Source organism: Epinephelus moara, chromosome 7, assembly GCF_006386435.1.
Source record: "Epinephelus moara isolate mb chromosome 7, YSFRI_EMoa_1.0, whole genome shotgun sequence".
NCBI lineage: Eukaryota > Metazoa > Chordata > Actinopteri > Perciformes > Serranidae > Epinephelus > Epinephelus moara.
The window spans coordinates 12,086,061-12,107,923 of NC_065512.1; the positions used below are offsets into that span (position 1 = coordinate 12,086,061).

General features: G+C 39.3%; 1 protein-coding gene across 3 annotated transcripts in view; it reads right to left on the minus strand.

Annotated features, from left to right (window-relative positions):
* The window catches only part of map3k20a (mitogen-activated protein kinase kinase kinase 20a), a 31,581-nt gene extending 10,574 nt beyond the window's left edge, over positions 1-21,007 (minus strand). For 2 of the 3 annotated variants that reach the window (XM_050049287.1, XM_050049289.1), the window contains exons 1-11: positions 20,881-21,002; positions 19,179-19,368; positions 16,432-16,519; positions 10,667-10,768; positions 8,615-8,680; positions 8,471-8,499; positions 7,628-7,765; positions 5,723-5,809; positions 4,410-4,484; positions 4,208-4,314; positions 255-390 (exon numbers count right to left, since the gene is read on the minus strand). In XM_050049287.1, coding sequence (XP_049905244.1) covers positions 255-390; positions 4,208-4,314; positions 4,410-4,484; positions 5,723-5,809; positions 7,628-7,765; positions 8,471-8,499; positions 8,615-8,680; positions 10,667-10,768; positions 16,432-16,519; positions 19,179-19,337 — 987 coding nt within the window. In that variant the 5' untranslated portion in view covers positions 19,338-19,368; positions 20,881-21,002. Of the gene's footprint in view, positions 1-254; positions 391-4,207; positions 4,315-4,409; positions 4,485-5,722; positions 5,810-7,627; positions 7,766-8,470; positions 8,500-8,614; positions 8,681-10,666; positions 10,769-16,431; positions 16,520-19,178; positions 19,422-20,880 lie in introns of all 3 variants that reach the window. The other variant, XM_050049288.1, reaches the window with a different exon arrangement.
* Between the last annotated feature and the right edge of the window lie 856 nt (positions 21,008-21,863).

Sequence of the window (21,863 nt, forward strand, 5' to 3'; positions counted from 1 at the left end):
TCATAATGTGCTTTCCCCCTTTACTTCTCATTCCACGCTTTTCTTTTTTCGTTTCACTGCTTTCCCATTTCCACATCACCCCGGAGAAGATCAGGGGAATTCTGTCCCTCTCCCAATGTGATGGTGGAAACACACATTTGAACAGCAGTGTTAAAGTGAGATGCTGCTGCTGCTGTGACCACTTGATAGTTGGTGGTGGCTGTCCTGAGTGTGAAGGTGAACCAAAAGTGGAGAGGGGATAATGAAGAACTCACCGGGCTGTTGGACTGTTCGATGAGTTTGCGCTCCCACATCTTTAGACGGCGCTCTCGCTCCTTCAACTCCTGCTCTTTGGTGCTCAGGTCTCTCTCCAGCTTCTTAAGTCTCTCCAGTGTCGCTTCGATCTCACACCTGTGGTATGGAGCAACAGAGCAATGTCAACAATTCACCAAAGATTTGTGTTACGATACTTTGAGACTGCTGTTCGTATCCCGTGTGAAACCAAAAATTTTAATATCAATGTGGTGTGCTAGCATGTGTAGCATACGTATGTCACATGACGTTACATTTAGCCAAACCATGTTTTTTTACCTCGCTCTGAATTTATTTTTTAAGCAGCTGTATGCATTTAAGAAGCCGACAGTGTACATTCCCTATAAAAACAGAAGCTTTTTTAAAAGACACAATGCATGTATCATGCGTAAAATGACAAGCCATCCTTGAGCATCCAAAAATGACGCTGGAGGGGGACCTAGGGTATCACAGTGGTGGCTCATTGGTCTGGTTGAACCCCTAAAAATACAGTTTTCCGTTCTTATTTTGACTTACTTAGCTTTAAGGTTTACTCATTAATTCATTAAATGTCCATAACTGCTTATCCAGTTAGGGGTCCCCTGGGGGCTGGAGCCTACCCTAGCTGACATTGGGCCAGAGGAAGGGACACCCGGGACAAGCTACCAGATTATCACAGGGCTGAGACATAGAGATGGACAACCATTCACACTCAAATTCACCTACGGACAATTTAGAGTCACCAATTAACCTGCATGTCCTTGGACTGTGGGAGGAAGCCGGAGTACCCGGCAAAAACCCACAGTGACACAGGAACATGCTAACAATGAGGTTAACTGGTTTTTAAGGCTGCATTATTCCAATAAATGTTAATATTTGGCAACTTTGGGATTTCCACTAGGATTTGAAGTGAAGTCAAGAGGGTTTGAACAACAATGTTTGGCTGCACAGCAGTTTCTTGTGATGAGTAACTCACTGGCAGGTCAGCAGGATTTAAGAGGTAAGCTTAAGTTTTGTTTTCTTTCTTTGGGATTTGTTTGTTCTTTGGATATTAAATATAATCAGCTTTATCCTTTAAACAACACAGTGTAAACAATAGTGAAATTAAGCACAGTTAGAGCACTAGGACAGTAAGCAGTGACACACACCAAAACAAAAACACAAATAAAGCTGTAAACAACACCAGCGATGCCCTGCAGTCAGAAGGTGATTAGTGTGTGTCTGAAGCTTTGTATGCCAAGGACAGGACAGTGTCTCATGTTCACTTCACGTTGAGGGAAGTTTGTTTTGCCCAGCAGGTGGGGCTGCACAGTGTGTCGTGGAAATCCATGCTGAGCTTCAGCCCCACAAAAACTTAGTTCTCACACTTTCTGTTCATAAACACATGCAGCCCAGGCAGGAAAGCCCATCCTTAGTCCTCCCGGTTACTCCACCCTGACGCGCCTCACTTCAAACAATTTCCACTCAACACTCAACTTCCCAAATAATTTGCTCTCTCGCCTCCCACTTTCCTGACAAACGTTTTGGCATTTCGCTTCGCCCTGTGAATTGTAGAATTCCCTTTTTTTAAAGCTCTTTTTCAACTATTTTACCCAGACAGCTGCAAGACAGTCGAGGAAATGACAAGTCTGTTCTTATTTTGTCCAAACTGGTCTGATCCAGAGTGTAACAGGAGGTGCTTGTGAAGTTTTACATGATGTTTAACTAATGTGACTCTGTCTATATTTACTTCTTAGCCAAACAATTAGATCACGCAATACATTATTTTAGTGGTTATAAGACATGGCAACCATTGAATTATATCAGCTGCTTTTGACTGTTACACTCTTAAGATTTGATCTTTGTACAAACAATGCACAGTGCAGTCTGTAGGTACTAGGACAATGGGTCTGACGAGAAACAATGACTGTGAGGATAAAATGGCAACTTTTATGTGAAGGTGTTTACATCACATACAATAAGAACAGCAAAGAGTGTGAAAATTAAAACCAGTGATGTCAGAAACTAAAACTGAGGTTTAACTGTCTGCCACACTGCTCAACACATGTTAACCGTCTTTTTTTTTTTTGGTCTATTCGTGTCCTCCTAAGACTGAATTTTAATAACTTCTCTTACATTTTATCTGGCGCTATAATTAGGGCTAATTTTTCCAATACTTTAATTTATGACCATAGACTGTATTAAAGTGAAAAAATTATTTGATGGTATAAAAAGGTAGCCTAGTAAGACCGTCCTAATGACGTAAACATTCTGCTAAGCTCTCTGATACAGAATGTTCAGCTCACGTCATCAGGATGGTCTTACCAGGCTAATAAAAAGGTGTGATGTCATGACTGACAGCTGTGTCAGTGCCTGGGCCTGGGATATTTTGGCCTTTTGTACAGTGGGAGGAAGTGGTGACCCGCCTCGGCTGTTTAGTGCTAATTAGCAAATGTTAGCATGCTAACACTCTAAAATTGGAAGGTGAACATGCTCCACATTATACCTGCTAAACATCAGCATGTTAAAATTATCACTGTGAGCAAGTTAGCATTCTGATGTTAGCATTTAGCTCAAAGCACCCATGTCTCTTCACTTCCTCCCATCACTGCCGTCTTGTGCTGGTGTGGTCATTTGGAGCCTGAGTCTACACAGTAGCGTCTAATAGACCCACAAAGCCAATTGTGAGCAGCGCCACTGATGGTGAGAGCACTGATACACGCACAGCTGTCAATCTTGATGTCAAACCCCATTTTAATAGCATTAAATAATTAAATAAAACCAAACCTACCAGAAAATCGAACATTTAAACACACATCAGTGTGTTAATAACTACTTAAAATGGCAGAAACCATCTTTGGAAACATTTTGTTCAAAATTTTATTTATTTGATGGGACTCTTCTGCTAAAATGGAGGGGGCGGGGCTTAGGAGCTATACTGCAGCCAGCCACCAGGAGGCAATCGAGATCGTTTTGGCTCCACCTTTGGAGGGCTGTCACATCATCAATCTTTATATATAGTCTACAGTAGCGCCTCACAGTGCAGCTTAAGTAGCATGACTGAACACTGTTAGTCTTGTTATACCGTACCAAAGCACTATATCACTATATTGAGCACCCAATATGGATGTTAGCCCTCTCACACATCCTTCACACTATAGTTAGCACTTTAACCATACAAGTACAAGTCTGCACTATATTCTTTATCTATTCCTCATTAACTTCTGGGTGGTGTAAATTCAGCTAACTGAGAAAAATAGTATCACGCCCAACAGTGCTCTGAGTGCTCTGAGGTCAACATACCATCTCTCCGCCCTTTCTGGTGAGGCTACCTCCTGCTCTGATCACCCACAAGCCTCTCCTTTTACTTTCCGCCAGCTAAGCTGATAGTATCAAACCTCTTGAGCTACAACAAATACGCCTTTCTGTGTCACACATTCTCAGTTTCTGTTTTCCAGCAGCGAAATTCACTCCAACCTGCTCCACCTGCAGATGGCTGCCTGGACATGATACCACCAGCACAACTTCTGAGGAAAAAAAACCTCAGAGCACAGACAAGCCCCGCAGAGAGGCAGACAGAGAATAAAGTAACAGCTGAGACTCAGGCTGTGCTGAACATCACCAAACCTCCAGCTGCTCATACAACCCAATTAAACACTTCTACTTGAAAAAGATGGTGATTATTTTTAGGGCCTTATGGGTAAAGAGAGGAAGTATATCCAGATGGATGATTCTTTGGAGGTTTTCATGCCTTTATGGAGCTATCAGTGTAATTATTAAAGATCTATATGCACGATCTCAAGTCCTTTTTTGTATTTCACGGCCCCCATCAGCTACATTTCCACATCATTCTTTGAAAACAGTTGCACATTTCCTTAGGCTGAGGCAGTATATTGGTGAAAAAAGGGAGAGTTATAAATACATTTACTGGGCCTGGGAGAATGGCTGATCACATTACCTCCATTCAGCCTTGTTGTGCAGGAAAGAGTTGCACTGTTGAGGAAGTTGGCTGTCATTAGACATGGACTCCAAAGTAGAGAGGATCTGCTTGAACATTGGCCTCTCCTAAATCAACACACAAACATTTGCTCTGTAGGATTCAATAAAAGCATACATATGTTGTCAATTTGTATGCTAATGCAATTCATCAGCTCGCTCACTTTTGGCTCTGTTGCCCAGCAGTTCCTCATGAGCTCAGCAAAGCTGGCAGGGCAGCCACTCGGGATGGTTAACCTCTGAAACACACACAGTCAGATGGAGTATGAGCTGAAGGGGAGCTGATTTAACGGAATAGTTTGACATTTTGGAAGACACGCTTATTTGCTTTCTTGCAGAGAGTTAGGGGAACAACAGTTCAGCTCAGTGCACAAGAGAACCGGAAGCGATGAAAGCAAACAAGCAACTAAAGTCAAGAGGATGTAAGATCAAAATAAACTTGTCATATTAGATAAGATTATTTTTATTTTATTATTTTACAGTAAATATGCTCTGTTCTTTCAAAATCGGGCTGTGTTGTCAATGTGCTAACTGGCTAACGAGCATCTTGAATCCATCCTGACAGTCTTCCGGTTTCCCTTTTTGAATGATGAACACAGACTACCACCTCCTGTTGGTTTAAAGAGTTATTTCCTTTCTCAAAGTGTACGTGCTAGCTGGCCATTGGCTGTAGTCTTTGCAGCGTGTTCAGCGCAACTTTTTAGCTGAGGCAACGTGAGGTGATGCCACTAGTTTTTTGATGTCGGTTTGGTGTGTCAGGGCGTCATATGAGACCAGCTCGGTGGGGGGAGAGGACTATTGCCAGAAAATGCCACAGCAAGCTAGCAAACCACCCGGCTGACTTTGCTACAAGCCAATTAGCTGTCTAAACAGGTGATGTACCTAATGTCCTAAAGCTGAGTCGCAGGTGACATCATCAGCTGGCTTGAGTTGAGCTGAGACTGGCAAGTTCACACCACTGCAACGAACAATCCCCTCAGTGCTTTCAGTGTCATCTGTAACATCTTTCTCAATTCTTTGTCTATAGCACAGCTCCAGATTTGATGCTCAATGACATCACACATTTGAATTTTTTGATTTAAGAGAGAGTTATTCATGTTTACTAATATTTTTGGACTGTCTTAGACCACAGGAATATGGATTTTGAAAATTGGAGTAGGTTCCCTTTAAAACCAAGATAAGCTAAGATAACATCTGCTGGCTGTGGCTTCATATTTACCATGACGACATGAAAGTGGTATCCATCTTATCATCTATCTCTCAGCAAGAAAGCAAAACAGGATATTTCTCAAAATGTCAAACTATTTCCTCAACATTGTGTGTCACACCTTTAACCTCAAGCAGTGACATAAGATTTAAATGACAGTAAAATCATGTGAAAATGCAGTTAGGAACAATTCTTGACAAAACACTGCATTTGTATGTATCAGAATAATACATATACAGTATATACACGTATAATTATATGCTGGAGTACCTCATTTTTCTCCACCACGAGCCAGGCCACTTGTAAACCTTCCAGGCCTTTGAAGGGTATCTCACGGGTGAGCATTTCCCAAAGCACCTGTCACAGAAGTCAAGAGCCATGGTCAGTATATAAACAAAGTTCTAATACTGGAAAATTATATGCACACATAATGCGTTTGCTCTGTCAATGTACACAACATCTATAAATCTTCTGTTTTGCCCCAGAAAAAAAGGTATAAATACACATAAATCCTGCTGAGCAGATAATTAGCTTTTATCTGTTTCTGCAGCATGTGTAATCAAAAACACTTTTCTGTCTTTGTTGAAGACAAAATGCAACATACAAAATAGACAAAAATATTAATTTTAGATTTCCAACAACGATTAAAGGCTGCCATGATTTCTGAAGCACAATAACAGCACTCCCATGTTAATTTAGATGCTTCTCAGGTGGTATTCAGCAACAACCTGCGTCAACATCTTTGAAAAATTAGATCATGAAAAGGTAGAGGAGTAACATTTGTCCAAAAACCCAAGGGCTCCACTGTATATGTGTACTGCATTTCTGCATTTCTGCTCTTGCCAGCTGCCTCTCATTACATGTATGTGTTTTACTATAGAATTCAGCTCCTAAGAGAAGTGTCTGAGAAGGGAAACCGCATACTAACTGTGAGTCTGCAATCATTTAGCAGTACCTCTGGCATAAAAAGCGCTCATTGCAATCATAAACATTGTCTGTTTAGCCTGCAAAATCCTACCTACTGTATTTCAGAGGAAACAGAAATTTTGTTATTTCATTGGAATTTATATCAGTGATTTACTCTTGTATAATAAGAACTGCAATTTTTAAGCATATTAATGGGAACTGGTTTCCATTTTGAAACTACTTCCAACAATCTTTAGCCGCAGCTTCACAAAAGAGTGTCAAAAAAGAAAGACAGAAAGTTTCCAGGAGGCTTCTGCAAAGGTCACAATAACTTCTACTGTCCACTTAAGCAGAGAGGGAAATGCAGAAATGAAAATATCAGCAGGACCGGTTGACTGACGGTTGTTGTGTTTTTATGCCATGAGTGACTTCAGTGCAATTTCTACAAATGTTTTGAATGTATTTTAAATTAAATTTTACATAGGATTTTTCTACAGACAGAAATAAAAGTGCATTATTGTCGCTTGAATTGTTCCTTTAAGGCAAAAACGCATTTTATAAATGGGTCGTCTCAGGCTGTGAGTCTCACTGTCATTGTCAATCATCCATTCTGGATGTGATCTTAATGTGCCATAATGAATACATTTCTTCCTGGATTTGATGACACTTTTTGTAGAATAACCAAAACAGCATGAACAAAACTTCAAAGAAATGGTCCAATGAGCAGTCTTAACTTTTAAATCATGAGTCATAACATTTTAAGTAAAAAGCAAAACTTAGAAACTTTGTATAAAGAAGCTAAAAGTAACTTCTTGCGGGCTAAAGGGGGGCAGTATACTCCATCAAAACTGCTTCTTAGATAGCCAAATAGTAGACTCTTAACTGATTTAGGAGACCTCTAATTAAATTTAAAATATCTACATATGTTCGGTTCATATATCCTCAGATGCATCTGAAACAGGTGGCTACTTATAGTTTCTCTATGCTTTTCATGTCTCTATGTATCTTCCCTAATGTCCATCCTCTTCTTCCTCCAGTTGCCACTTTTCCCAGGTTGCAACATTTAGGAATATTTGTCCACAGAACTTACTTTCAATTATCAGAAAAAGGGAAACTGTCCTACACACTACGCGTCAATCAGACGATTGCTGGCTTGAACTCTTCGATGGCAATACGTGCCAAAACAATGATCTACAGTATGTGAAACCTAGAAATTATATTAGAGATATGATAATGCTGCGTTCCCCTCCTGTCCTTCTTGTCACTCACCACACCGTAGGAGAAAGTGTCACAAGTCTCAGACACAGGCAGGCTCTGGATCACCTCCGGAGCCATCCAGGGAAACGTGCCCACCAAGGACATGTGTGTTGTGTGGGTCAGAAACTTGGATGCCCCAAAATCACAGATCTGAGATGACAAAAACAGAATTAACATCACAATTGCACCTAAATCAAAATTTCATATCCATACCCACCATTTATAGAAAAATGTAAATATTATGCACCAATCAAACCAGAAGTGCATTTTTCCTACTGAAAAGAACAGTGACTATAATAATCTGTAAGTGTGCATCTAATGCTGGTGTTGGCAAATGCTACAAATGGGGGTATCTGCTGTACTCTAATCACATCATTCAGGCCTGGAATCAATGGCTATTTTCGTCACTGCAATTTGGCACACTATGCTCTTGTTTCATTTCAGAAAATGTGGCTCTATGATACATCAGATAGATGCAGAAGAGGTTTTGAAATATGTGTAGTTCCTGATTAGCTTTCTATAATATACTAACTCTAAAAGGTACAATATATTGTCATGAGTTTTTGCTAAATCCCCTTTCTACTTGTCTCATCCACCTAAGCACCTACTGTACAATAAAGCACCCCGTAATACTGTCAGTGGTTTCTTGAACATGCTAAGTTAGTCACTGCCCTCTTGTGTCCACATACTGTAGGTAAATAACATACCAGCAGTGTATCATGCTCAAATTCCCTTCAAATTTTCAGATAAAAGTTGAGACACCAGACAAACATCACCTTATTCAAGTTGGCTTACTGGTCCGCAAAATGTATTTGAGATGAAACTCTACAGGGTGTAAGTCACAGTGAAACCTACCTTGAGAACCTTGTCTGCTGCCAAAACAACTGAAAGGGAAAATAAAAGTCAATATTTACTTTAAATAATATGAAGCATTCATGTATATAGGAATTAATGTTGTTTTAGACACAAAAAGAGAGTAATGGAAATCAAATTTGTTACCATTCCTGGACTTGAGGTCTCTGTGGATCACCTTGACGGGGGCCTCTGAGTGTAAATAGTGCATTCCTAAAGTGGAAATAAAGAGATTTTTTTCAGTAGCAGATCAGTGGAAGCTCCTGTATACACTGGTGGAAAATAATGCATCTTTCATCCTGTCTGAAATACTGTATGTGTAGAGGAGCACCGAGGGAGAGCCCAAGCTGCTTTACGTAGAAATGTGTACTATTAGGAAGTCAATAATCAGCAAAATCAAGACTCCTTGACTCTTGTTTATTTATATTTCAGTGTAAAAGTGCACCTACAGTGCCGCAAACACTAAAGCACACAAACACTGGTTGCCAGGGTGAGCATCAATACCGACTGCAACAAATCAGGACTTAAGCCCACAGCAAAAAGTCAAACTTTTTTTTTTTGCTTTGTAAAAAAAGCGTGAAAAAAGAAAAAAGTGATCCGCACACCAAAAGAGCTCCCGTATGCAATTTTTTATTTGCTAATTTAGCAGTCTGAGGAAGAGCATCACGCTCGAAACGTCACGCAAAATAAAAAATTGCATATGGGAGCTCTTTTGGTGTGCGGATCGCTTTTTTATTTTTTCACGCTTTTGATACTTTGTGATCCAGAACCCAACCCAGTGGGCTTCGGGGATGTACGTGTCCTATTTTTTAATCATACTTTTTTGCTTTGTAAAACATTTTTAATATTTTCACAGCAATGGCTGTCTCTTACCAAAATGTATGATTTAACCTGCTGAAAACAATCTGGTTTTCAGACCTCAGTGCAGTACCACTTCAGCATTCTTTATTCAGGATCCCCAATAGTCGTTACCGCAGTGACGACTAATAGAGCCCATAACCCAGGCTCACAAAATTATATGTAACTGCATGAACTACATTTGACTGTTGTTGACCCAATTGAGTGTCATAAATACACATAACCCTCACAAACATTACATCATATGCTGGTAAAACGGATGTCTTTTTTGATAATTGCTGTTTTATTTTCTTTTTAAAAATAATCCTATGAGTAACCTGGGTTAAGTGCAGTGGTAGTTTATTCCAAATCGACATGGCTCTGTCCATTACAGTTTTCTTTAACGCAGTGGTCTTTGGTAAGGGTAGTGTAAAGCTTCCCATGCAGGCATGTCTGGTTGCTTCCTTCCTCTCCAACAACTCCATGGGTTTGAATTCAATAACAAAGTGCTTCTGTTTAAAAGTGTTGAAAATGTTTTATAATATGTTGAGATTCTTATAAAAACTGACTTTAGGATATGACAGGATACAAACACTTTTTAAGGTGTTGTAGCTAAAGATATGAACACTAAAATGCTTTACATAAATTCAGGTGTTCCTCAGGGTTCAATCTTGGGTCTTCTCATTTTTAACAGCCTAGATTAATAACCTTGAGTTGTATCAGTTCATGATTATTTATTCTATTTGTTTGTAGACACTCTTGTCCATAATAATTTACAGTTCAGTTTTTATTGCATCCAAAACCATTAATTTTAATCTTGCATTAAACAAAAATATGAAAAATAAAACAAGTTTGTGCTTTTGTCATTTTTCCCCCTCCATTTATTTACATTATTTTGAATGTCATAATACTGTAACGTAAGGATAAGACAAAGATGCTTGAACTCAAGGTTAACTTTTTTACAGAAAATATTTTACAGAAGAAGGATGTGGTAAACTGTTGTTCTAGGCTTCATTTCCTCTGACTAATGAAATTGGTGACAGTTAATATGAACATAACACAGTTTTATTACAACTTTTTGCTATCCAAAAAAATACTGTGCCATCCTCCTTCAGTTTAAGTTTTTATTTGTCATATTTATCGGTTACTTATTACAACTGCTGTTCTTAAATTGGATTTTAGCATCATCAACCAGGTGTGTAACCTATTGTTATTTTGTAAAACTGTGAACAGGCAAGAGCTTGCTCTCAATGACTTACCCCTGCAAAAGTAAAGGCTTAATTAATTTATACAAAGACACTTTATTGACAGGCACAATTGTTCAGCTGTTATTTACTGACTAAAAATAATTGTCACATTTACCTCTGGCGATCTCTGCAGCCCATGTCATGATCTGCCCCATGTCCATTTCCTCACTCTCAGCACTGGACAGGTAATCATAGAGCGATCCCCCACTCGCATACTCTGTGGAGACATAGATTATGTTTGAGTTTGTATCATCGGGAGAGACTAACAGTTTGTGATGCTAAAATGTCTTACAGTGACAAAACTGTTCTCTTGAGGCGTTACATTGTACATGTGAGTGCAGTATGTAAGAGCATTACGTGAAAACAATTGAGAATTGAAATTCTGCCAGACGCCTGCTGGAAGCCAGCTGACAATGTGTTGTTTACAGTTTGCTCCTGTCACTGACCTGTCGCTGGGGATGAGCTCAATTTATCACAGTGTAAGTGAACGCTATGAGCCATCCTGTTCCCTCAGGAGCCCACATGTTATCAGCTATATCTAGAACACAAAATAACAGCCTTTCTGCTCTGTTTTCTAAAGTTTCATACACTTCAAATAGGGCACTTCTTATGGGTCTTGACAACCATGCAGCCTTTTCCAACACCCCCTCACAAAACTGTGCAAAACATACAGATTAAAGATTTGATTAACCACAAAGATACTGAGAGCAGCTAAATCAACATATTTGCTAAATCCAGACTGACGTTTTGTGAGGTAAAGCCCTTGAATAAAAATAAACAAGCACTATCATACCAGCTGAAACAGCAGGGCACCTCTGTTTGTGCATAATAACCCAATCATGATCCAACACAGTAATGTAAACATGCACGGGCGCCGCGACAGGAGTCTAATAAACAATCATAAAATGCACCAATGTTTTTTATTATCACGAGTGTAGATTTTGCATGGCTTTTTTATTAGCGTTGCAGCAAAAGCTGGCTGACAGGAGACATACAAATCAACTCAGCTGACTTCACCTGAGTGTGCAAGTGAAGACCTGTCTGCTTCTGCACTTTGTACTCACATTCATCCATCAACATTCCATGGATGACATGGCTGCCTGTGGCTCCGTTGCTTCTGCACTTTGTACTCACATTCATCAACATTCCATGGATGACATGGCTGCCTGTGGCTCCGTTGTAAACTGCACTTCCATTTTATCATCTATCATTTATTAGTGTAATGTCACAGACAAGTTTGAATCAGTTTGTGTAAAAAACATCAACAGCCTTGCAGTGTATTGTACAAGCAAACGTACCTGAACCCCAAAACAACAACTAACCTTAATTCATTAGGTTTATAAGGTTCCTGAGTGACAGTAGATTTGGTTAAACTCACGCAGGTTAACAGAGATAAACAGGTTTCTCAAACAGAAAGATGGAACTGCCCAGTCTGATGTTGTGTGTCAACAGACAGAGGAAATTTATAACAGAGCTGATAAATGTGCACATGGCATGAACAGGATGGCCATAAACATTTTTCCTGTATCTGGTGCTAATTAGATTCTGCTTTGATAAACAGAGAAAGCGACCAGCTCCTTGACAACAAAACTGAACTCTTTCACTACTGCAGCAGCTGCTAAGCTGCCATGTGCCCTGACTTTCGTTTTTAGTGATCACAACTTCAAATGCTTTCACTTCAAGAGGAGCTACACCCATTTCCAAGGTTCATACATGTCATTCCTGTGGTCTGAGACAGTCCAAAAATATTAGTAAACATGAACAGCTCTCTCCAAAATCCAAAAACTACAGTGCTGAAGCTTGAAATGTCAGAGGGTGTAAAGTCTGAAACTGCTCCATTGACAATTAATTAGTAAAGATATTGCAGATGACACTGAGCACAGGCGGGGGAATGTCCTGAGTACATGGGCACATTTTCTGCTTCAGAACTGAGAACACTACAAAAGAATAAAGTTAATTTGGGTATAAAAAAGAAAACAAATGCAGCCAAGGGGAGGAAGTGGTCCGGTTTGGTGACCTCAGAATTGCATCTCTGCTTTTTGCAGATGATGTGGTTCTGTTGGCTTCATCACACAATGACTTCCAGTTCTGGCATCTGATTAGGATGCCTCCTGGGCGCCTCCCGTTAGAGGTGTTCCAGGCACATCCAACTGAAAGGAGGCCCCGGGGCAGACCCAGAAAACACTGGAGGGATTACATATCTCGTCTGACCTGGGAATGCCTCCCAGGAGGAGCTGGAAAGCATTGCTGGGGAGAGGGACGTCTGGAATACTTTGCTCAACCTGCTGTCCCCCAACCCAGCTTCAGATAAGCAGTTGAAAATGGATGGATGGGAAGAAAACATTCTGTGGGTCCACAAAACACAGCTCCAGACTTTATACCCTATGACATCACAAGTTTGAGACTTATTTCTCTAGTTTCTGTCCTTGAGAGAGAGTAGCTCATGTTCACAAATACTGATTAAACTTTCTTAGGTCATAGAAATAACATATTGGAATCCCTAAGTTAGGTGGTGTTGCCCTTTAACAGTTCTCTTACAAACAGCTATTACATAGAAAGCATGGTTTGCATAAAGTTTAATGCAGCTGCAGACACTGAGAACATGATTTTACATGACAGTCATCTACTTTTTTCTCTTAAGAAAAATCTGTTTATCTGTTTCACTTGTGTTGGGTCATACACAGAGTATATGAATATGCAGAGATACAAAACCATTGAATCCATAATCTGTGTAAAGTCACATGTAAACTGACAGCAGGTAAGTTACCTTGCGTTTGCTAAAAATTAAAGCATAGAAAGATATACACCTGGAAGGCATACAGCTGTGTGAGTGTATGATGGGAAACTCTATCGAGACAGCAGTTGCCCAACATCAGTTCCAGTGTAAAATTGTGCAAGGCAACAGATGCTGCCTTGCACAATTGCTGCTGGGTTTTATAATATTTCTCTAACTCTCCATTCCTCAATAAAAGGACATATTTCAGGTTATTGAAATTGTGGAATTGACCTGAGATGACTGAGGTCATGCTTAAGATGCATGACCTCATCACACAGGAAGATTTTTTTTAATTTGTGTAATGTAGAAAATAATATATATCCTGATGTGAATGACAGGAAAGTTATACTGCATAAAACAATTTTGTTTTGTTTTTTTATGATGGTGTGTTTTATCTTTTTCACTTGACTGAGGACAATTTGTAAATGTAGAAAACATAACTCTGTGAGTGCATTATTTGTAGTTTTGCCAGCTGAAACACAGGTTTGGTGTTTGTGTTTCTAACAATTAATCCACAAAATAAAGGAACACTGAACACTGCCAAATTAAATTACAGTTTAAACGACCTCACATCTAAATGATACCAGTTTTTTGTTTGTTATTTAAAGTGTTTTAATGGTTTATGGTTTTTATTATCTATGAGTGTCTTATAGTCTTAAGGAACCCCTCTGACTTGTTGTTGTATTTGTAAGTGTGGTAATGTTAACTATGTATGCATATCGAATTTCACTTCATGGGACAATACAGAAAAAAAGATTTATCTACTTTGTCTTGACATGTTTTCTTTATTCATTTACCACTGTTGTTTTATTTACCATGGGCTTATAATTTGTGCACTTTCATTTAAAATGGAAATAGACATTTTTTGCTTGAACTTATCATTATAAAGTACGTAAATGTTGATTGCGCATTGTAACAGCAACAAAATATTGACCCCATCAGTGTTTAGAATTGTTCCCTATGAGCCTCACATTCACTATGCAATACTGTCTGCCACCAGGTACGATCTCCCAGGAAAATGACGGCTCAGTTTAAGGTACAAAAGAAGTGCGTCAACCATTGTGTAACCAAAATAGGAAGAGGATATCGGTAGTTATCCCCAGTTATTGAAGAGAATCAAAATAGGTTAATTGCAGTAACTAACCCCAGTAGCAGAAATGGCAGATAGTGGAACAACTGAAGTAACTGTAGAGTCTGTGGTGGCTGCTCAGCTTAACAGATAACGGAAATCGATCTGGTTGACTTTGATGAAAAGTTGTCTAACACTCCTATATCCAAGTCTCAGCCCGACTGCCAAACTAGCCAGAAAGCTAATACAAATAAACTAAAATTAAATAAATTTTAAGCTATATTCTCTCAGTAAACATGTGTAGTTTCACTTGCACACTATATACTTTATATACTATATACACTTTGTATCTCTTGTACTTATTTGTGCTGTATCTCTACAGCACTTGTTTGTTTAGGCTGAGATTTTTGATGACATCTAGCTGCTGTTCCTATGAAGTTTGAATGCATTTAGAATAAAGTGTTTTAGACAAAAGAGTCTGTCATCTAATGTATTATTATGGGAGATGTTGTGTATAGTGCACAAGATTAGGTAGGCGATACTCCTTGTTCAGGATGTGAGTAAGGGCTGCTTTGACTTTCCCTGACTGTGTTTTTAACTTTTTCCTGGAAGGCGAGCAATCACTATGGACATGGCATTAAAATCATATGACCTGTGGTGAGTCACAAGGTTTCCTGAATGTGACAAAGACCTTTTATTAATGGCAAACAGAAATGGTATTTCTTCATCCACCCCAAGAGACTCTAAAGTTGTGCTGTAGAGTGAGTAAACATGTGAGCCTATAACACAACTTCCTGTCTACATGAAGGCTAAGAGTTTGTTTGTTTTGCTTTTAGATGGATGGAATGTTCTTTATTTGTGCAACTGCAAATCAAATCTCAGTTACACATAGTGCTGAAATGATTTGTTGATTGTTTGATTAGTCAATTGACAAAAAAACAGTTGCCATCCATTAATTGTTCCAATGCATTTATCAAGCTAGATTTTCAAACGTTTACTGTTTCCAGCTTCTGAAATGTGTGCATTTGCTCAAAATGTCATTGTAAACTGAATATCTTGGGGTTTTCTGCTGAAGATCGAACAAATCTGAAGATGTCACCTTGGGTGCTGAGGAACTGTGATGAACATTTGGTCACTAATTTCTTTCTTTCTTTATTCTTAAAGAATCTTTTTGGCATTTTTGCCTTCACTGGTCAGAAAACAGTGAAGAGCAAGGCAAGAAACAAGGGGGCATCAAAGGTCCCCGGCCAAATCAAACACTGCAGTTACGGGGGGTGCACTGCAACCATTTGGCTAGCAAGGCACTCCTGTCCACTGTTTCCTGACATCTTATAGGCTTAACAGTTGACATATCTTCAAAAAAACCTGACAGATTAATCATAATTGGAAAGTAGTAGTTAAAGCCCTAATTATATATACTAATATTACTGTGTAGTTAATTATCATTAACCTGTAATTTGGGGCATCATCAGTACAGCGCCCAGTATGTGGGTATAAAAAATGATAGGCAATACTGCAAAAATAAAAGGGCCGATTAAGAAACACTTCCCTAAACAAAAGAGCCCAGTTGATGTGGTTAAATCCAAATGTAGAGATTTATCATTACGGAAGAGAGAGGGGAGATCACTGCAATTACAACAAGAAACAAAACAGCAGCAGAAGAGGGTTTAAAATGCTACAAAACTTAAATGATACATCCACAGTAAAGTGAAAGTTTGTGCAGTGACACCGAGGGCCCCTTGCTACATGAGCTTTATTCTTCTCAGCCTCCACCCTAAATACACACACACAAAAACAGGGGCACACCACTACTGTATCAATGTGTGCACTTCCTGAACCCTCTGGCATTGACTAATGCTTCCATAGAAACCTCTGCACCATTCAGTGTTGAGCAAATTGCAACTGATGCAAACAGATTCAGCTGCTGCATTTTCTATCGTAATAGCCCACTAGCTCTGTAGTGTAACCGTTATCATTGAGACGTACTGTATTCGTAACAGGGTGAAAATATGAAGGCTTTAGAAAAACATCTTACCGGTGACGATTCCATAATTAGGAGCCTCAACGATTGCACCATAAAACTGGATGATGTTCCGGTGGCTGAGGACACTGAGGATTTCAGCCTAAACAATGAACACACGAGAAGAAAACAGGACTTTTTAATGATAACAGATTACTATGCAAATGTCTGAACATCATCATATTAGTGCAGTGTTTCCCATACATTGATTTATTTTTATTTGTGGTGGCCTTTCTATTTTTTAGTATTTAAAATGGATACATTTTATTTCATTGTAGAGTTTCGTGCAACAAATTGATTCCCTCAGCCCCTCCTGCTCTCTCTCTAACCGAACACAAATAAGACAAGATAAATGATGAGCTCAGCTAGCTAGCTAGTGCACCATGCAGTCCCTCCGTCTCACTCCCCGCCTTGGAGACTACTTTAGAGGGAGAAGAGCAAGCCGCAGCTCTGAAGACTGACCTCCATAGTGGCTGTAACAACTGGAATTTAGCCAGTGCAAACTCCAGATTAAGGTCTGGGTCACACCTGTGTAACAGCAGCAACAGAAAGTTTGCTGATCTGGCAGGGAGTCAAGCAGTCTAGGATCTGAACCCCAGGCGGTGGGGTTTGTCTGGCTGAATCTGAGTTGCTACAGGGTGCTGACTGAAAGTCAGTGTCATTACTTTTGCAGGTATTTGGTCACAAACCAAAGTATTGAAAAAATTAATGAAATTCAGACATGGTGATGGTACTGGATGAATGGTTAAAGTATTGGTCTCCGGGGATCATGAATATTTGTACCAAATGTTGTGGCAATCTTTCCAATAGTTATTGAGACATTTCAGTAAAAAACCCAAGGACTGGCTGATAGTTGGAGATTTGAATCATGAGTCTGAGACCCCTCAGTCTACTGAATTGAGCAGTCATTTTTTGTTTTTGTCAGTCAGTGTGCAGTGTACTTCTGAGACCGTTTCGGTTCCCCAGATTTAGCTGCTCATCGCTTTTTACACTGCTCTCCAGTACAGGCAGCTGCAGACCCAGACCCAGGGGGAGTCTAAGTGAGACGGAGGCAGCTGCCCGGTCAGGCTATGAGATAATGTTATCTTGTGCCTTCTGCTTAGACGTGGTGAATTTACAGCTCACAGCAACTTCATACAATACGAATTTCAGCAAAAAATGTTGTTGCACATTTACAGTCCGTTGTTAATGTAGGTAGCACGCATTCCCTCGGAGGGCTAACTTGGCTTGTTTACCATATAAACGTTGCTGTCACCCTCAACATCCCAGAGAACCCTGCTCAAACTCTAGAACTCTCTGTGGAAAAAGGGAATGAACAGTCAAATATTTCAATTGAACGGCCAAATCCAATTTGACTGCCATAATTGTGAGTCAAGTACAGTCCAAAAAACACATATGTCAACCTCATGATGGCACTAGAGGAAAAACCCAGGGGATCACCAAAGTCAGTAATCGTCATCCACCTGGAACCATCTGTAGAAAATTTCATGGCAATCTACAAAACATGGAGCCACAAAACATATTTAAAGCCTTATAGTAAGACTAGGTATTAAGTCTAAATTAGCCTATCAATATAAAGAATAGGTCTAAATGAGCATTCCAAAAATATGTTTTACTACAAGATGGCTCCTCTGCAGTGGGCTATATATGATTATTTGATAGTCGAAGATTGCAGCGTTGGCAGTGAAAGAAAACAAATCTGTCCATGCACTGTTAAATTCTGTATTTTCCTCTGAGACTTTTACTTTTATGGATATGGAATCCATTGCTAGACTAGTTAGCGAGGCTCAAGACCAGCCACCGCTGTTGAGGTTTGGCGAAATTTAGAGGAAAAGGCGCCAAGCTGTGACATATGATGCAGGTAAGAATTTCTTTAGGCCAATAACAATGATAAAAAAAAAAAAAAAAAAGATTCATGTTCATGTGATTTGTTTTGTCAAAGGCACAGAGAGCCACTGGAGCAGGGCATATGGTTCCAGAGCTGCAGGTTGCCTACCCCTGATCGAGACCAAAGTAGTGGACTGTCCAATTCTGACCAACACTGCCACTTCTTATTCAAAATGATTTTATTGATTCCGCTAAGCATCTATGATCAGACCTGCGTCCATAACAATGATCTGTTATTCATAGCAACGGTCTGCTCTTTAGAAATACCAGACCATATAATGCTGTAATTACCAATCAGAATCGAATATTCAACAAAGCTGCGTAACAAATTACTATAACATACTAGCCCAGGAAGATCACGGTGAAACCACTCCTAGGATGAAGAGAAACCTGACAAAACCAATTCATTTAATTGTAGCCAAACACTGTAATTAAATGAACAATTGGTTCAATGTGAAAGGATTACATTATTATTTTCAGTGAACAATCATCTCTCCAACACTTGAGTGAAGTTGAATGGATATCTGTGATCTTTTACAATTTCATAAAAGAAACCATAAATCACTTTCTGAACATCCTATCACGGGCCAACAAATGTAATGCAATTTCCCTGAAAAGATTTCAAAGATAATTCTTTTTTTTGTCTGTAAGACAATGAGCCCGAGCTTTCAAAGAGATCTCAAGAACTGCTGTAATTGGGCCAAATACATTCTTTCATTTGGCAATACTGTGTCTTTCGTGAGTGGGAGTGTATAATGACCATGAGTGAGGGGTACAGAAGTCACCACATCCCGCTAAATGGGGTAGCAATTAAAATGATTACTATGCTGACAATTAAAAAGTATATGAAAAGCCCAGGCAATTATGACTCCTACCTCGTTTTCAATCTTCAGCAGTTTCTTCACCGCCACCTCTTTGTCCTGGGAGATCCACCTGGCTCGGTACACACTCCCGAAGCTGCCGCCGCCACAGTTCTCGTAGAAGAGGATGTCATCGAACTTGATTTGCACGAAAGAGGCGCTTGGAGGCGACATCTCATACTGACACTCAGCACCAAGTCTGCTTCTGAGGAGGGGGGTCACAGGGAAGGAAGGAAGTCTGGTTCACTCAACAAAGTCCTGTAGAGTAAAACAAACGTACTCCTGCTGTTCAAGATGCTTCAAAGAATAGTTTACTCTGAAACAGCCCATTGGGGAGTGAGAAGGTTAGACGACGATCCAGCGTGGGCCAGTGCGGATTATTCCGCATGTATCAGTGTGATATCCCCGGGTTTATCTCTGTCATCTCTTTGCTCCACAACACTCTCTTCATCATCAGTACCAGTAAGCAATGAGCTCAGGGTCCAGACTCTGCTTGTATAAGGACGATGGCATGCCTGGTATGTTGTGATCGTGCAGCCAAAGTCACACACTATTCCAGCACGGTCTACTGTGTTCGGTACAAGTAAGGCCACAAGCAAAGGGAGCAAAAAAAACGACTGTCTCTGACTGTTTCAAGACAAAAACAAAGAGAAAACCTCATATTCTCTCAGACCGTACATGCATTATTTGTGTAAACCAGGGTTAGAAACGTAATGCTCCCAAACTGGAGTCCGCACAGATTGATTATCACATCCTTTTGTTTGTCTGTAACAGCATAAAAGCATCTTGTAAAAGACATAATTCCATCATTACAGGAAATTGTAGCTCTGGTATTGTTCATAGGTTTCCCATTTCAAACTGAGCAATTACGGCTTTTAAAAGGCTGTTACCTGGGTCTTCATTGGGATTGCTTTCTGTCCCAGCGGGAAATGCCTCCATTGTCACAAAGGGGGGGCCCATTGCTTTATACTGATATACTTGTATTCATGCTATACTTAGCCTCACAGCAATCTGCTCAGTGGACCAGCCCACAGCATTGTCCGTCCACTCAAGAAGCCAGGGTTACTGGGATATGGGAGCACTCCTGCTCTCCTTCCTGCCAGTTCTCACCTAATAGCAAACACTGAAACAATGACGGCCTGATAGCCATATGTCAAACCACAGGTTGTTAATGTAATCAAAACTAAATGAAAAATAAATCACACAGAGCTGGTAGATAGTAGGGTGACAGTCTGCAGTGTGATGACATTTAACCACAGACACATCCAGATGTTAGTAACACTGCCATAAATAGTAATCAATGATGTTAGAGTGCATGATTAGATATTGATCAGGCTCTGTGTGGCTTAGATTACTAGGGTATTTTGCATTACTAACATTACATGGCTTTAAAAAGACATGCTGCACTGCAAACATGTCACAATGAAAAGCCAAGGGCATAGTTTACTGTATCAACAACTGAGAAAGTGGTAATTAACATGCATTGCTATCACTTTCAGTATTATAGCCTAATGACTGTATTTGTTATCTTATCTAAGCCCATGATTTACACTGCTTTACGTTTCACACTCAACAGCCCCAATATAACATATAGCATGTGTACTGTACATTAACATGCCGACCATCATACTAAGTGTTATTCACATGGATGCCTGTAAGCTACCATCTGAAATACTGTGTCTAACTCTTCCTCTCTGACGTCTGTAAACATACATACCGACATTAAGGGTGAAGTTTCCGTCTTCAGAGCAGCTCCTACAACCGTTCAGTGAGAAAACCGGAGAAGTTCAGAGTTCCGGGAAATCTCGTGTGACGTTTTTTTTTACGTCTCCACTCTCTCCGCGGTTGTTTTACTGGTTGCACAACTTCTCCCAGCAGCAGACAGCATGAACTGGAGTGGACTCCTTTACAGTCACTATCCCGATGGCAACAGCTCCCCCCGCCGGACCAAACGGGACACACTCCAGGTTCCTACAGTGTGTGTGTTTTTAGACACAGTCCTGGGACGGTGGTGTTTCCAGTGCGGGCCGCGGACCAGTCAGTCCCGCTGAAATATTCCGTTGCTACGGCAACTGCATTGGTCACTGTTAACTTCCTGTCAGCTACCCAAGGAAAATACAATATATTTTATATTGTTTATAAAGATTATTTATATTATTATTTCATTTATAATAATTCTTTTATATCATCATTATTATTATTTCATAATATTATTTAAATATAAAGATTATATAGATATAATAAATATACATATTATGCAAATGTAAATATTATTTAATTATTTTGTATTGTTTACGTATTATTATATATTATGTTACATATATTATTATTATAATCATTATTATCATCATTATACTAATGTTGTTCCTACGAGAACAGCATTGGTCACTGTTAACTTCCATTCAGCTACCCAAGGAAAATATATTAAATTTATTATATTTTAAATTATTTATAAAGCTTATTCATATTTGCTTATTTATATTATTATTTCATTTATAATAATTATTTTATTATCTTGTTTATATTATTATAATAATTATTACTGTATATTATTATTTAAATATAGATACTATATTAAAACAATATACATATATAAATATACATATTATTTAATTATTTTATATTTTATACTATACTATTATATATTATATTTATATATAAAAAGTGGAAGCTTTCTGAGGCCCCTCTCACCCCTGAAAG